This window comes from Falco naumanni, chromosome 8 (genome assembly GCF_017639655.2).
Source record: "Falco naumanni isolate bFalNau1 chromosome 8, bFalNau1.pat, whole genome shotgun sequence".
Classification (NCBI taxonomy): Eukaryota; Metazoa; Chordata; class Aves; order Falconiformes; family Falconidae; genus Falco; species Falco naumanni.
Genome location: NC_054061.1, coordinates 65,083,339 through 65,100,699, shown reverse-complemented (window position 1 = coordinate 65,100,699; position 17,361 = coordinate 65,083,339). Strand labels below are relative to the sequence as shown.

At 43.3% G+C, this 17,361-nt stretch overlaps 1 protein-coding gene across 10 annotated transcripts in view; it reads left to right on the top strand.

Annotated features, from left to right (window-relative positions):
- The window catches only part of FAM126B (family with sequence similarity 126 member B), a 73,688-nt gene that overhangs the window by 47,676 nt on the left and 8,651 nt on the right, over positions 1–17,361 (top strand). For 6 of the 10 annotated variants that reach the window (XM_040602715.1, XM_040602716.1, XM_040602718.1 and 3 more), the window contains 6 exons: positions 10,684–10,770; positions 12,094–12,183; positions 12,953–12,984; positions 14,227–14,284; positions 15,160–15,344; positions 15,960–16,058. In XM_040602715.1, the coding sequence (XP_040458649.1) occupies positions 10,684–10,770; positions 12,094–12,183; positions 12,953–12,984; positions 14,227–14,284; positions 15,160–15,344; positions 15,960–16,058 (551 nt within the window). Of the gene's footprint in view, positions 1–1,064; positions 8,139–9,412; positions 9,745–10,246; positions 10,391–10,683; positions 10,771–12,093; positions 12,184–12,952; positions 12,985–14,226; positions 14,285–15,159; positions 15,345–15,959; positions 16,059–17,361 lie in introns of those variants that run through there. The other 4 variants (XM_040602721.1, XM_040602719.1, XM_040602720.1 and 1 more) reach the window with 3 other exon arrangements.

Genomic DNA, 17,361 nt, shown 5'->3' with positions numbered 1-17,361 from the left:
AAACTTTATGGCCTTTTCCCACTGAAATTAGATATATGGAGCAAAAACTCAAGCTCCATTGAAATTTGAATGCTGTTCAGTTTTCTACTAAAATGATAACTTTTTTTGAGTACCTAGAGCTTAGAAAAAGTACTGGAGAAAGATTAAAAAAAAAAAAGAAGAAGAAGAAAAAAGTCTGTTACAACCCTAACCATATTATAGGCCTGAAAACAAGGATTTAAGAAAGCAGTTTGTCAGGTTTTTTTCTATTTGAGATTCCAAGTCAAAACCACAGTGCCTCTTCTACAACATGAAGTGTTTCAGAGGTTAAATTTCTCTTCATGAAATGGTTGGGTTTTTTTCTCTGAAAAATCTAGATGCTGAGATAAAAGGAAATATGGTGGAGGTACCTGGATAGGATTGCTGGAAATGCAGGGAGGATTGAGCTCTGGAGGAGAGAGATCTAGGAATTAGGTTAATCTGCAACAGAAAATACAGTCACATTGTTTGAAGTGCCAGCTACACACAACAGAAGCCTTTTTTCTCTCTTGTTGCAGTGTTGTGATTGCTGGCCTAGGAAGTAGCCTAATTCTGAAGCTTACCAAGCACTTGCTGGAACTTACTCTGATTGGAAGAGATCCTGAACATGCTTAGGTCTTGCCTCAAAATAGGATAAAAATAGTCTGAAAGCCTTTTTTTTTTTTTTTTTTTTCCTTAACTTTTTCTGAAAACCCACGTGTAGGAGGAGAATGGGCACCAGTACCTGCCAACAGAATTGAAACAAATTAACCAAATGGGGCCTAATTTTTCTTGTTTATAGACAAAGTTTGGGAGATATTCTGGCTGATAAAAGTTATGTAGAAGAAAGGCAAATCAAGCTCAGGGAGTACTTATTGTTAGATTCCATTATTGTGTTAAATATGATGGGAAGATCATTGGCTGAGAATCAGAAGTTTTTAAGCAAGTGGAAACCGGGTGGATTGGCAAACGAGGTTTAAGATTCTGTGCACATCATCTTCATGCAGCTGGAATGCTTACTGTGTGTTCTGATTGGTTTGGGGTTTTTTTTGGTTGTTTCTTAATAGATACTGAAGGTATAAATGGAAGAGAGGAATCTGTGACCCTTAATGATGCTGATGAAGGATTTTCATCAGGAGCTTCCCTCAGCAGCCAGCCAATTGGGACCAAACCTCTACCATCTGTGTCCCAGAAGAGCAGCTTAAGGAAAACGGCAAGTGGGCGTTCTGCTAAGGATAAAGAAACCTCTTGTACAGCAAAATCTAATGAGAGCCCTCGCGATTCAGTAGCTCGGAAGCAGTACGTGCACCAATCCACTGACCTTGGTGCAGACATAATTGAGATGACACCTACTAAGAAACACCTCAGCTTGCCTGCTGGGCAGGCGGTGTCAAAAGCCAACAGTCTGAGCCTGATCAGGACCGCCAGTGCTTCCTCCAGTAAATCGTTTGACTATGTGAATGGCAGTCAGACAGGCTCCAGTGTTGGAGCAGGTTCAGAGTCTGTCACCAATCTAGCAGCTGGCAACACCAATCGGTTTTCAACTATCAGCCTACAGGAGGACCGACTAGGCCAAGCTGGGGAAGGTAAAGATCTCCTTCCCCCAGGAGCTCCCCTAACCAAACAGTCTCGATCTCCAAGTTTCAATATGCAGCTGATTTCCCAGGTGTAACTTTGACTTCCTTCCTTGGGACTCCTTCTTTCCCCTTAATCCCCAGGCAAGTTCATCCTTAGGCAAAACATGAGCCATCTTCCCGCAGTGTGAAAATACTGACTGTTGTGATCTTGTTTGATTTGGTTTGGCTATCATATTGTATTACTGAAACAGCAATAATTCTTCCCTCACCTTCATCCTTCCCGCACCGCCCCCCCCCCCCCCGTAAACATGGTTGTGAAGCAGTATATAATGTACTGTATGCCTTTTTCCATGCCTTCCTTTCTCCTTGGGTGATGTGCAATCCATCGTAGGCTGATCAGTCCCATTTCAACACTGTGAGACTGGAGACACCGGCGGAAATGGTGAACGTGATCCCTATGAGAAGATGCTTTGGCTTTGTTAAGAAATAGAAACGGGTTTGTTTTCTTAGTGTACAGTACTGCAAGACTACTGGATCATGACTTTTCTTTCTCAGAACCAGGAGTGCCTCAGAGATTCTAGTGTGACTTTGGACCTCTCTGAGTTTGTGCAATCAGTTCTGGGGAGGGGATTGTTGTTGCTGCTCCTGGCTGCCTACAGCACTTTTTTTTTTTTTTTTGTTAAAATATGAGAGTAGTTGGTTTTTTTTGCCTGCCCCCAGTCTCTCATCCCAGAATCTTGTGATGTTCAGCAACCAAGACATGCATATTAACAAGTTGGGGTTTTCCCCTCAGAGAGAGGATTCTAAGTGGATAATGTAGGTTACAATGCACTTCTAATGGTGTTGTAGCCATACATAATGTTACATGTCTTCCTCTCCAGGACACAGGGTCATTCTGGACATAGACTAAAATTTAGATCACACACTGCTGTTAAAGCAATTTGGTTTGTAAGTGGGAGGAAAGCACTACTTTCCCAGGAACTAATGCTAGCTCTGCTCCTCTTCTATTGTTGTTCTTGTGAGGTGCTGATCACTGAATTGAAAGGTGTATTCAGGTAGAGTATTTCTCAGGCTGCTTTCTATATGGTATCATGGCTGTTGGACACCGCCACCCCTCTCGCTGCTTTCTCAGTATCCCTGAATTCAGTCATGGAGTCGTTTGGAGAATCCTGCAGCCCAGACAGACCATACTCTTAAGGGGCTGTCTTGGGGAAAGCAACAATAGTTTATTAGAAAGACTGAAGCTTCAATGTGAGATGCTTTTCTAGAAGCATGGTTTGTGCAAAGGGGTACTGACAGTCCTTGTTCCATGAAGGATCACACTTCATTGCCTTGATATATATAATCCATTGAGGGTTTTTTAAGTTTTTATTTTAGTGGATTGGCCCTACTCTAGAAAACTCAGAATTTGTGGCATTGAGCCAAGCCTTGAATGTGTATGACTGGTGTATGGCCACTGACTGGTACTGATGCTAAAGAACACTGCTTAGAGGCACATTTCTGGTTATGCAAGGAAATGTCGTTTTCTCTCCATCTCTCTCTCCCTCTCTCTCTTTTTGGATTGTTAGAGGGAAAACGGGAAAGTTCATCCTCTGTGCTTAAGTCCTATATGATATCCTGGATGTTTACAGATTGTAAACGCACAGGAAAGAGTTACAATTTTTATGTGGGCACTTTGGTTTCATTGTCACTGTGAAGGATAAACATAAGCAGTTATAAATAGCAGGCTATCTTTGAATGATAGTCTTTAAGAAATTCAGGACAATGACATGGTGTTGCATAGCTGGTAGCTGGTGGTTTGAATCTCTTTATTTCAAATAGAACTTTTTTCCCAAAGTTATGTTAAAATTCATTGAAATATTTGAAGGGGGTTTTTTGTGGTTTGACGAGTCACTTTAGTAGTCTAGTCTTTGTATCTTACATCCATGAAGTGAATTAAGTGGTATCTGGACTGATGCAGATATTCGATTGAAGAGTAAATGGAATCATCATCGGAAAGAAAACCATACAGTTTCTAAACTGAATTTAATCTTTTAAGGACCATCAGTTACACGCAGATGGAACTACGGCAAAGTTGAGATTAAGCTAAAAGACATTTTCTGTAAAAATGTCAAAAGCTGTATATGACCGGACTCTATTTTTTAAAGTTTTGCTAGTGGAGACAATTGGTAAGTAGTGGCTGGAAGTACAAAGTTTATATTTTGTAGAGACATCACAAAGGAAATTCTGTTAAAGAGCTGTCACTGTAGATTGAAAAGGACCAAATAATTTGCTTAAATCTTTGGGAAAGAAAAGGTCAGGAGTGTCAGCTAAGAATGACTTTATTATAGTATTTTAAAAAGTAGAGTTCTTCATTAGCAAGGTTCTCTACTTTCTATGTTTGCCTTTGTAAGCATTGCTTCAGAAGTTTTAGGATACTTAAATTGGTATCAGGCCAGATTTTAAGCCCCTTTTTATGTAATCTAATTTTTTTAAATTTTTTTTTGTGTTTGTTATTTTTAAACACTCTTATCTGTGGGGTCCCGCACTATTAAACTGTTTCAGGAAAGTGAGACAGTTCAGTGACTTCAGATAGGGAAGTAAAATGTATGTGCATAAATTCAAATTGGTTAAAACTTCAGACTACCTTTTAAAGATATTTTTACAGTTCTCATTTTGATGATGTGCCTTTTGTTACTGTTTCATCCATTGTATTTTGGTTGGTTCTTGTGTATATATACCTACCACATATAAGGCTTTTTAAAGAGTTTGATTTCATACCCGGGGGGGGGCGGGGGGGGAGAGTTTTTGCTATGTGCGGATGTGGTACATCTCTAACTTCTCAATTACTTTTTTAGTGCAATGTTTTGGTTGTGGGAGCTTGTTTTGTCATTTTTTCAGACAAGTACTGTTCAACATCTATCTTACAAAATGAGTCACCGTAAATATCTGCAAACCAGCTGTAGTAACAGGCTTTGCCAGTGCTGTGTATCGTGTCTTATCATCAGTGCTTCTAGATGTGTCTCAGACTATGCCAAGGTGCATTAAGATTGTAGCAAAATTCTGTACACTAAAGTTCATTACACTTCAAAGTATGGTGGCAGAAATAAAATTAAAAAGTGTCTGGGATGTGGGTTGAGGGAATAATCTGCAGGCTTTCTGTTGATTTATGCTAAGTACTAAACAAAGTGCAAAACGTACTTAAATTTTCTGACACCTGTGACAAATATTTAGACTTAAAATCTCTTTATCCTGAATTCACTCTGCTGTGTCTTGTTTTAGAACATTTGGTACTTGACATGAGGCGCTAGATTTAGATTTCTGCAGTATTTCAGTGCAACTGCAGCATTGTAATAGAAGGTCGAAAGGCACAAACACTATGGTTTTTTTCCTGTGTATGTGCACATGCATGCACATTCATGTAATTCTTAGGTGAGGAACTGTGGGTACTGTGTTTTGATGTGTGTGTATATATATACATTTAAGTAGGGATAAATGAATTATTCCTTGATACAATTTTTACCACGTCACAATATGCTGCCATTTTGCAACTCTGTTTTGTTGGGCTTTATAATTTTAAGAAATAGGAAATGTTGGAATTGCTAACTGCAACTTGATTATCCTTTTCAGGGGTTTATTGTGGGCAGCCTTTTGGTTGATCAGTGAGCCAGTTTTTCATCCTGCAGGCAGCAAAGTCATGAAGTAAAAATATCTATTTAAATGAGTGTTGCAAGATGGAAGTTTAAATTGCTGTATTATCCTTTTACTTTTCATTTGGAGACTTTGTATGTCAGCTGTCTGTTCTAAATGCAGATTTCTTTGAACACCCTTTCTGATGTGAATTCGGAAAACTTTAACAGCATACTTCGTTCTGTGATGCTGAACATGATGTTGCAGCCAGTAAGCATTAGATCTGATATTTGTAGTTTGCAAGTGTGTTGGTCTTAAATACAACATTTCCAACATACTCCTGCTAGCTTTAACGTAATTTAAATGTATCTGTTTTAACATCAAAATAGTGAGAAGAAAATAGTTTTCTGATGAAGTATTTATTTGCACTACTTATGAATACTGGAGTTTACTGGGACAGGGTTTTTTCTCACCATGTGAGGTTTACTTGTGTGTGGGTAGGTACATTTGTCACGTGTTGACAATCAATTGCCTCAACTGTGTGTATACTGTATGTAAATATGAACATATTTTTCAAGATTAAAGGAGAAACCTGCATCTTGGTGGTGGTAAAGATACTCTGTAGTAAGATGACCCCAACTCTAACCCCTTTTCATCTCCAGATAGAATGTAGTTTGTTTTACTCCTTTAATGAAGATTATTAGTATTTGTGAAAAATTTTCACTCCAGGGAAATTTTCCTCAATATTTAATGTATAACATGTTCAGAGAATTATATTTTGGAAAATTAATTTTTGAATAGATAATTCTATGCTATGGCTGTATTTTAACCTGAGAGTTTGAACTTGTCCTATTTTATGATGAACCAGTGGCTCTCTCTTAAGTGTTCAGCATTGTAACTTCAGTCACAAACCAGAAATTTTTGTTTATCTTGGCTTACAAAATTAAGTTGAAGACCAAGTGAGAACCAAGAAGTAACCTTTTGAGTAAAATCATAAAAATCAAGCAGTACAGATAAGGTATTGTACTCATAATCCTGGAGGCAGATGAGGTATTGTACTCATAATCCTGGAGGAGGTGTGGAAAATATAATGGAATATGTTTGAATGAAATGTACGTACTGCACACAAAAGGAAAAAGATGTTTCTGATATTAGTAAATCTAATAATATCATCCTTAAATTCTGCAGTTCTCATTGCCAAAGATACTGCTACCTTGGCGTGTTTAATATTATATAGCATTAAAGCCATTAGCTAGGTCTCATTTGTAAAAACCATTTATAGCCTAGGAATAGTTTGCATCAGAAAAGTAAACATGCCCCTTTTTTATTTAAATTTTTTGTTTGCAGTAATTGCAGGACTAAATTTGAAAAATATCACTCAGTTCCAAGCGTGGTAAGCAAAGAAGCCAGATCCTCTGTACTTGCATTGCATTCTTGGTTACATCAAATTGTTCAATATTTTATATTTTCTCCAGTATTTTAAATGCCGTTTGTTTCTAGCATATGGGCCTTAATCTCTCGTGATTTTTTTTTTTTTAGTTTGTTTTCCCACTGGCACTTGGATAAACTTTGCTGTGGAAAGCTTTTCTATATAGGTCATTCAGGGTAACAGATCATGACATGGGTGTTTGTGTTGGTGAATACATGTATCAGTGTGTCAAAATTTGCATGTCATGACCAGCTGAAGAGCCAAAACCTCACCTGCCTCTGACGCAGTGGTGGAAGGACGATGGAGAGCTGTGAGCGAGACTTGGTTTGTCAGTGGTTCCGGAAAACAAGTAATAAGTGGATTTTGCAGGACCAATACGTTTGAGGACTTCCACATAGTCATTACAAAATTTTATTTAAAATAAAACAAATCTTGGAACAAGGTTTCAAAACAAAACAGCTGGCCATTTCAGATAAACTTGCCTAGTAATTTTGGCAAGTGTCAAGGACTGTGACTTTTAAAAGTTCAGAAGCAAGCTGTAGAAGTCTTAAGGATACCTTACAGCTTCCAGAAATAGATTTAGTAAAAATGTGACCCATTTGTCTGCATTTGAGATTTAGTGGGGAAAAAAAAAATAACAATTTTTGCTTCCATTCTTTTATTAGTTTTCCTCTAGGCTGCCCCCCCCATGTTTCTTTGGTTGATGGGCTTTTTGGGTTTTTTTTGGTGAGGGGGGGGTAGGTGTTGGGTTTTTTTCAATGTGTTCATCAGATTTTGCCAAAGGTAGCATCTGAGGGACCAAATGAATTTAAAATGGGTCCATAAATTATCCCTCCTTTCACAAAGGATTATTAAGCTATTCCTGTGAGGAGCTGTTGATGGGAACAGATGTATAGTAAAACTTTGTGTCTGTACAGTAAAACCTTGTCCTATATTTTAGCTTGTGCATGATGAGCAAAACGATGAGATCAAGTTGTATTAACCAGTTCCTTGGTTGTGAGCTCCCAGTGTTTTACAGTCAGTGAGATGTAAGCAATTTAGAGTGGAGTGTCTTTGCTTTCTGACGATAAATCAATCACTCATTAAAACGGGGTTTAGAGTTCACACAGGTTTTTGGGTTTAGAGCGTGAAATGTTCAGGGGAGACTTCTGTTCAGGAGTATCCCCCTAGTAAAGTGACTCTGTGGTGCTTTGTCATGGAGACTTCCATACAGATGGGATCCTGCCTGTGTGTGTCTTCATCCTCCCCCGAACTGATCACGAAACAGGACAAGCAGTGTGAATGAAGCAACCATTTACTGTCTGTTGTAAAATGAGGAGGACTCAGGAGTGACAGAAGTACTGGCTATTGACGCTGTTCTTTCTGTTCGGGCTTTGTTATCGTTGTGCTAGACTTTTGTGTTACTAGGTTATGAGAAATGCAAGTAGTAAAAACTTTGTGGCTTCACGTATACAAGTAGATGTGAGTTAATGATCACTCAGGATAAACCCACCTTGTTGAAGTGTTAATAGATTCCTTGTACCTGGGGTGTCTCTGTGTCTGTGTGTCAGTGTTCAACCGTTACTTTGAAACAAGACTTCTTACAGGTTTCTTGCAGATAGTGAACACTTCTGGGATAGCTATTGCTAGCTGGTTATTTATGGGAAAAGTACCGCATGATTGAATAAAATGGAGTCATTTAGTATTGCTTCCGTATTGAAGATTCCAGGAAAAAGCTAATAAAGGTTTTTAATTATAAAATCAGATGCTCTTAAAACATCCTAGATTTACTATGGTAGCTTTTATTTGCTATTAAAAAAAAACCCACAACAAACCCCAACAACTAAATTGAGGTACCCCATGCTGCATTTTTTAAAATTTGTGGTTCCTGTACTTTACAATGAATTTTTTGATCAGTTTTCGTCCTTGTAAGAATACAGGATATGCCGTCAGTTTTATTAGCAAAAAGAAACACTCCGCGACGGTCGAGAGATTATTTTCTTACTTTTTTCTGTCATACCAGGTTTGTTTCTCTGAACTAAGGTTTCTGAGGATTTTCACTGCGCCAGCATTGTGTGCCGTTACCCCTGCCGCCGGAGGAGCGCCGGCGGCGAGCGGCCCGCCGCGGGGGCCGGCGGGGGGGGGGGTAAGGGGCGGCGGCCCGCGCGCTGCCGTGGGGGGGGGTCCGCCCCGGGGGCGGAGGCGGCAGGTGCTGGAGGTGGCGTTACTGGTGCATGTAAGCCATTAGCTGGACCGTCTTGCCGAGCTGGTTAACGCTGTTGACTTGTTGAAATGTGAAATGTAGTTACTATTGACTCTGTAAATACCTGCCAGAGATGAAAGATGATTATTTTAAATCGTTGTAAATAGAGATGTATAAAACTCGACACAATCTGCAATGCAGAAGAAAGAATATAAATATATAAAGATGTTAAATAAATATTGTGCTGTTTCTAAACAGAAAAGCAAATCGCCGAGTTTGGTTTTGGGGTTTGTTTTACACGCTGCCTTACGCCGATGGGGCGTGCAAGGCGCGGCGCAGCGTCGGGGTGCGTGGGCGGGAGGCGGGGGTAGCGCGAGGGGCGGGGCGGGGCGGGCGGCTCCGGCGCGGTGCTCGCGGCGGCCTAGTGTCGCCACGGCAACCGCGGGCGCCCTCCCGGCGTGGGCGCGCCTCACTGGCAGCGGAAGTCCCGCCCCCTCGCCGCTCCCGCTTCGGGCGGTGGGGCAGAAAACAGGGTCGCGGATTGGCGGGGGTACACGTCACTCAAGGCTCCGCGTCGTCGTCGTCACCTCCTTCTCCCGCTCGCCATCGGGGAGGGCGACGGAGATGCTCGCCTCCGGCGCGTGACCCCGCTGCCGCCCCGCGCTGGCGCAGAGGGTGCCCGGGAGCCCGCGGCTCGCGGGGTGGGGCTGTAGGAGCCCGAGGCTCGGGCCCGGGTACGCGGGGGCGGCGCGGTGAGGAGGCGGGCGGTTCCGTCAGTTCGTGCGCGCGCGCCAGCGGCAGCGCCCCCTGGCGGTGTGTGATCCGTGAGGGAGCCGCGGGCGCTGGCGGGCCGCCCGCCATGAGCCAGCCGGAGGGGAAGGTCAGCGGCGCCCTGGAGGTAAAGTTCGTCCCCGACGAGGCGGTGCTGAGCCACATTGCTGACGACGCAGGTACGGCCGGCCCGGGGCAGCGTCCGCCCCGGCGCCCCCCGCGCGGGGACCCCCTCTGCAGCGCCCGCGGCGGGCCCCGGCGGGCCGGGCCCTCGCTGGCCGCCGGCTGCCTCCCCCGAGGTGCGGCCCTGCCCCCGCCGCGGCGCGCGGTCGGTGCGCGCGGTCTGCGCCGCTGCTCCCCGTCGCTGCGGAGGCCGAACGCCGCCCGCCGCCGCCTGCACGCGGCTCGATGCCCGCTGCGCGGGGCGCTGCCGCTGCTCCCAGACCGCGGGACCGGTGCGTGTGCGCACCCTCGGCAGAACCGAGGGGCCGGCTTCGGCGGTGAGGGAGGGACGGCCGGCGGTGGGCTCAGCTGGCCGCCGTTAGCGGGACACCTTTTCTCCCTTCGTGTTTGTTCAGTGATTTGCACGAATGGAACTTGGCCGCTGGATGGGGTATCTGTGTACTACTGAGATAGAAATAACGAAATGGGGGGCGGTTAAAGCTTCTATTGCCATCCCAGGTATTAAAGTACGGAAGGACAAGGCTCAACTGGCAGTCAGTGTGAAGAGATTTGCGAAGAAGCTTGAGAATATTTCAGATGACGAAGCTCAGGAGATCCTGGCAGAGGAGAACTATGTTGCTGCTCTTGGAACATGTGCCCAAGGTATTGGCGTGGGAAAACCTAACACAGCTGTCACTTCAGGAGATTCTTGCAGCGCTGAGGTTGTACAGTGTTGATGAAATTGCATCCCAGGGCTGACCAGCTCTGGCTGTGCCTGCGGTAACAGGTAGAGGAGAGAATAATGATTCTAGGGTTTCATTGTGATGTTTATTTTCTAACACCTGCAAGATGAAGAGTGCTTTGAGCCAAATAGTGAAATGTTGCGTTCCCTCTTCCTTGGGTTGGGAACATACCAGTGCTTTTCAAATAGCTACAAGTAACGCTTCTTTTCACAGATCCGGTGGGAAACGGCTCAGGTGTAAGCGGTGGGGAAGTTTACTCATTCCAGACTCCGAAATGCTCCAGCAAAATGGCAGAGCTGGGTATGTTTTCCCCTTTTTTCTTTCATTCTTGCTGTGGCTATGGTCTCTTCTTGAGTGCTCTATTAATGTGATTTGTGACTTCTGTTTATTCGAAAGATATGTTTGCAGTATTTCAGTAGCTTTTATCTGCCTCTGAATCAGCCTTCCTCAGAAACAAAGTACAGGGCTAGGACAAAGCAAAGGCTCGATGGGGGTGAGCAATACGGATAACAAACTAACATGGAAGAGAGTTTCTTAATGCTGGGAGAAAGTCTGCATGGAAGTGCCAAAGGATGGCAGATGTTTTATTTGTGTAACTTAAAAGTATGTGAGAATAGCTCATTGTGGAGCAAAGAGTCAAAAAAAGGCGGTAAGTATTACCTTTGCGTGTCAGGGGATTTCTCCTTCGCAAAGTTCTGACTGTGCTTGCTAGGCTAACTGTGAATTTAGGAGAAGCAAGCAGAAAGGGGCAGTTCTGGAGAGTTCTGTTAGCTGTAGTGGTTCAAATAAGAGCTCTTGAGCCCTCCTGCCTCTATGTTTTGTTTCACTCGAATGAATCTTTGTGTGCCCAGCATCATCTGAACTTCGTTAGTGTTTAGCTGTCACAGCTACTGATATATCCTACAAAGGGTGATCCAAGGGAGAGGAGTCATCCTTCTGTGTCGCTCGCTATAGAGAAATTGGTTTCTGTACCTCTTTACTTCTCTGGCCTTCTGTGTCTTGGGAAGTTACGTGTTTCTTATACCTCCTTCTGCAGCAGGGTGGGTTTTGCTGGTGCTCCGTCCCAGAGCTGTGATTCAGTTTGAAAACTGAGACAAGTCATACAGTGGAAGGCTGGTTTTCTTGAGGGACTTTTAGCAGGATATGGAGGTCTTCCGTATTCAGATCAGTGATTCCACTTCAGCTTGTGCTGTTAAGTAGTAAAAAGAGGTAAATAGAATACCAAAACACACCTCCTGGGGAACTGGTGTGTTTGCTATACCTGATGCTCTACTATGTCCACTTGAGCAATTTTAAAGGACTAAGTGAGCATGACCAACCATTGCTCTGATTTGAAGAAGTGTTCTCCCAGGAAGCAAAGCGTGCTCTGCCATTGCCTCAGCTATACTTGTAAAATGAATTAACTGAGGAGTTCAGGCTTTGAAAACTTTATTGAGGAATACATTCACCATTAGAGTTAGAAAAAAAAAAAATGGAAGTGTCTGGTCCACTTCCTGAAATAGCTAGGAAATTAATACTTAGTGTTTCAGGTGCATGGCTCCGTGGCTGGCTAGCCAGAGCTGGATGTTTTATACCTGATATATGAAACTTCTTCCCTTGTTCCCTTGACCCTATTTCCGACAGCCTCTGAATTAGCCCAGACACCAGGACAGAGTGTTGCACCTGATCACTTCAAGTGCCCTGAGAAGACAGCCAAAACTCCTCAAAGCAGCAGTAAGTCCTGTCATGCTTTGGGGAACTGAAGCTGAGTGAATGGCGGGGCGTTATGTTTCTATTTGGGTGGTGGAGTGGATGCTTGAGTGCCTGCTTCTGTCATGCTTCAGTATTCTAGTCAGCTTAACCTTGTAGACTCAACTGCTTTGTGTGCGTGGCCTCTGGTTTGCCTGGCATGAGATCTTTTATTCTGCCCAGCAACAGATGAGAAAACAGGAACTTTCCTGTTTTCCTCCGTGATTTCCTCCGCGCTCAATGGAAGTGCTTGCACTTGAGAGAGTTATGAGCTGGGATGATGTGCTGAGCAGCACCAAATGGATAGGATTGTGTGGATGTTCGTGTGTAAATTCAGGCTATTTATATAATAATATTCAAGCACCCAGTGCTGTAGGGAGAAATACAGGTGGGAGGAGTCAATGCAGGTCAACATTGGCAAGAGCATGCTACTCTGCACTTCAGCAATGGTCAGATGTGCTCAGGGAGAGGGTGTTAGCTCATTTTTTCAGCCTTTTCCCTCCTGCTGATGGCCTCCCAAAGCTGTGACCAGAATTAAAAGCTGCCTTTTGTGGCAATGACATCGACTGTCATTGTGCTCTCCTTGCCTACCTGTGCAAAACTAGAGGCTTCCCTCATAGGATTAACATCCAGGGAGTTGTTATTCTAGTGCAGTGTACCTTTGAATAGTGAATGCCTGTTTTTCTAGTGGAACATCTTGTGCCACTGTTGAAAATGTGCAGTAATTTGAACGATGCTTTTTCTTGCTTTGCAGAACGCTCAGGTTCAAACAAAGTGCAGCAGAGGGTAAGTAATGTCTCTGCTTTGCTTGGGAGTTTTTTGACACATCCACACGCACCCACCCCCCACTTTTAAAACTTGGAACTAGCCATTAACTACAGTTCTGGAAAGGAAGGACCTTGAAAAGCCTCATTTGCAATACATATGTCTCTCCTAATCTGACCAGGCAGGAGTAAATCAAGTGAGAACCAGAGCAACCATTAATCAAGCCTGTGGGATTTAGAGTCAGTGGGCAAATAGTGGGTTTGACAGCTTAATTAGCACAGGTGGAGACTAATTCCATGCATCACACAAATCAGTTAAACTCATAGCTTTCTGTGTCTCATCGAAGGAGGAAACAGCCTTAATCATAAGGAGTGCTGTTAGAACAGGAATTCAAGAACTGTGGTGCTGGTTGGTTTTTTACTTTAACATTGGCTTGTAAAAAATAATCTGTGATAATGGGGGGTTGTAACTTGATGTTGACTCTTGTGATGCTACAGAGAGATACAGTCCAGAATTGCCAGTTGTGGTGGTTATAAAGGGGGTGCTGTGAAACAGTTGGCTTTCTAAAACCCATGAAAAGCCATTTCATACTAGAAATGTGTGCACAGCTTTTCCAGGATGAGGTATGCCTGTAAGAGATGCTGTTTGGGGATGCTGTGTTCACTCCTTGATGATTTCACATCTCTTTTGGCAGGATTAACAAAAGTGTTTCCCAAGTATTGCAGACTTGATCTGGTGTCCAAGTCAGGTGTGTGCCTTACACATATGTAAGGAAGATATGCCAGTACAGCTTGATGAGCCCAGGCAGCTTGGGTTCCCTTTGCTGTACTTATTCTGAGTGGTCTTCTGTCATTCCAGTAGTTGTTCTCATAGCAAACTTCCAAATTGCTTTGAGTAGACAGTGTGATGTGGAAGATGACTGCTCTGGGGAGCCAAAGCATTTTCAGTTTGTCATTGCTTCAGTTTGACTCTTCCTGAGTGGCCAAGATTGGCATCTTGTTTGGAGATTTCATGATTTTCTACCCTCCCTCTCAGGACATTAGTTGAAAGAATTAAGCCCCTTTTGGAACTTGATCCTGCCCCCCCTCTACCTCTAAAAGGCAAAACAAGAGGTCTCCATGCTTACTGCCTCTGCTTTCCCAGTTTCTTATGGCTGAAAGAGCTCGGAAATGTAACCTGATTCTACTTTTTGCTTGGCAGAAGGCTGTTTTGAGGATATATGTGTTTCTTCTTCTAATGTATGTTTTTTCTTTGCTGTTACAGAGTAAAAAGAAAGAATTTCTGTCTACCACACCCTACAGACTCAGAAAGAGGCTAGCAGGTAAAGGTCAGCCTTTGCAGTCAGCTTCCACAGTCAGTGAGACACTGTGTTCAGAGGAGAGTGTTTCTGCTGGTGGGCTTCTGCCTGTAGTAGGCAATCTGGCTGAAGTAATCTGATTCATCCTGCAGAGTGCAGAAATGTCCTTAGGTCTGTGTAGTCCCTTTCCCTACAACAGATTGCTGCTTATGTAAGGAGTGGGAGGGTTAGAAGCACCAAGTTGTTAAACTTCAGTAACGTGATCAAAAGAGACAATACTTTCAGTAATCTTAACCTATACTGACACTTAAGTCTGGCCCAATTGCTTGAACCAAGGCACAAAACTTTTTGATGATGGCTGGGACATTCATGGTAAAGTATTTCCAATAACTGGTTGGCTCACGTCGAATGCAGATCAGTGTATGGCATTTTGTGTTCTGTTTCTTCTTTTGTGTTGAGACACTGAGACTGAGCCAGATTCTGTCCGTGCTTTTCAATCAACATTGCTAACAGAAGTCTTACAAAACCTTTTTTTGCAGTATGACCCAAAAGATACTTGGCTTGCACAATTGGTGTTTGGGAAAACTGACATAGAGATGCTAAGAGAAATAGGGAATTCCACTGTCCATTTTTAGTCACTTTTTATGGTAGGATATGTTTCTTAGTTGGTATCAAGGAGCAAGCTTTATTAAACTGTAATTCCTGAGCCTAGAACTGGGAAAGGAATAGCTATGTGTGTCTGTGGTCCTCTTAAGCATTGATTTTACTTTTCTGTGAGATACATTTAGGAATCATATGCTTGAAAAACATCTAGAGAATGTATGTGAGAGAGCAAGATGGTGCAAAATGTGTTCTGTAGAAGGTGTGGTTACTAGCTTAACCTTAAATTTACGCTCTAGCTCCAGATTCCTGTTTAGAAAGTGAGAGTGAATATTCTGCTTCCTGCTCAGAGGAGGATGATGAGGAAGACCAGAAAGAAGTCAGCACTGTTTTATCAGGTCAAAAGACCCCAGCCAAAGCTACAGCTGCAGCTACATCTCCTCCCAGAAACGCCCTAGCCAAAAAAATTAAGGAGGAAAAGATGGTGAGTGTGCAGAAAATACACCCCTGAGCTAGCAAGAATGATGGGATACATCATGACAGTAGGTTGTCACTGACCACACCTAACTATGGGGAAAATCTGCTAGACTCATTTCAAATCAAACCAGCTGGCTTGGCTTTTGCTGTACCTCGGGGCAATTCCTGTTGGACAGGCATCATGTGGGCTAATCCAGTCTGTGTCCTCAGCAGCTCCAGAAATTCTAAGATGTCCATGAAGCAGGAGACCTGGTACTGAGAAAGGATGAAGAAATTGTCTCCTGTAGCACCAAAAGAGGCATGCACTCTCCGTCTTGGTGTTCAGCTGCATTGTCTGGTTTCCTTCCAGCACCAGGGATCCCTGCACCCCCTTAGAATTATTGCTATGTTTTGCTCTCTCAGAATCTCTTTTCTGTCTCCTGTCTTAAGGAAAGAACCATTTGACTAGGTTAATTTTGGCAGAATGCTTCTGTAGAAGCCATTTTTGCAAATATCTTCTGACTTTTGTTGAGCCTTGCTCTATGTCTCGTATCAGCCATCTTCAGATGTGTTTGTGGGTGCAAAGGGAGAGGGGTAACTGGACAGCAGGAGGAGTGTGGCTGATCTTGCTGTCCCTTTTTAGAGCAGTCTGGTGGAGGAATACTTTGAAGCTCACAGTAGTTCCAAGGTGCTCACTTCGAACCGAACACTGCAGAAGTTGCAGACAAGAAGACTGAATCAGGTACGCCTCACAGTGAAGTACACAACTCTTGGAGTTTTTGATTCTTTGATGAAGAAATTTTCTTCAAAATTTCCTGATGTTGTTATTTTCACTTTCTTTCTGTTGATTACATACTTGGTGGCGATGCTGATTTAGGTAGCATTTTGAGCATTACGTTTTCTGCTGCTCTGAGCAGGGACAGTGCCCAGTTGTTTGAACCTCCAACAGTAGGGAAAATGCAGGGAGAAGGTACCATCAGGTAAGCAGATCGTTGAAAGCTGCAGTTACCAGAACAGATTGAAGTTTGCTTTTGGGGGAGGAAAAGAGGGAGAAGTCGAGTTGTAGAGACCTGCCTTAAAAAATTACCACCAAACCAGCATTTTTGTCAAAGAAAGGCTTAGGGGAATTACAAGCTGTCTTGGCTATTTATGTGTACAGGAAATAGAGAGAGCCCTTTTCATCTGAGCGTTACTGGGTCAAGCCACGTGCAGGACGAGGACAGCTCTAAATGTTGTCACCTAGTTTGTGAAATGCACTTTGTCCTCTTCCAGTTCCTAGGAGACAGGAGTGGTCTAATTGTGGTGATCATATTTGGGTTTTTTCCTGTATACCTTGTCTAGAAGACAGTTCAAAGTGAGCAGTTGCACCCTCCAGAGACATGTACACAAGGACAGGTGCTGGGGAAGCATGTAAAATACTTGGAGCTCTCGTGTCTATCACTGCTTTTTGCACCCATCTGTGTTTTGAAAGGTGGCGTATATGCAGATTGCCCGATGCCTGCTGTTGTCTGGAATTGCTACCCAGAGAAACATCTGGATTCTTAACAAGTTCTTTCATAACAGCTCTGGAAGGAAATCAAGGCTTTCAGTATTAAATCTACTGCTGGCTCCAAAGAAATGTTGTCTCTTGGTGCTTTATGTTTGTCTGATACATTGCAGTTGCCTGTGTTCTTTCCAGAGTAAACTGTCATCTTCTGCAAGGGAGTGGAAAGCAAAGCTGTTAAAATTGAAGAGCAAGGGAGGCCAGTGTAGACGTGATGCCATTTGTCATGCATTACTGTGCAGTTTAAACATCGACATCCCAGCATATCTTTAAAGCTGAATTAATCTTCTGATTCTTGATGCTTTTGAAATACTGCTACATTTAGGTGTCAGCTGCAAATTATTTCTTTTCTGCTGTATTTCTTTTTTAAGATGATGCTTGTGAGCATTCTTTTGCAGTGACAAACACCTGAGCCATTGCTAAGCACGGTGATTGCAGCACTTGCTCCTGTGAGCCGGGCTGTGATGTTGGTCTCTTCCTGGTACAGTGCTTGGTGCTGTGT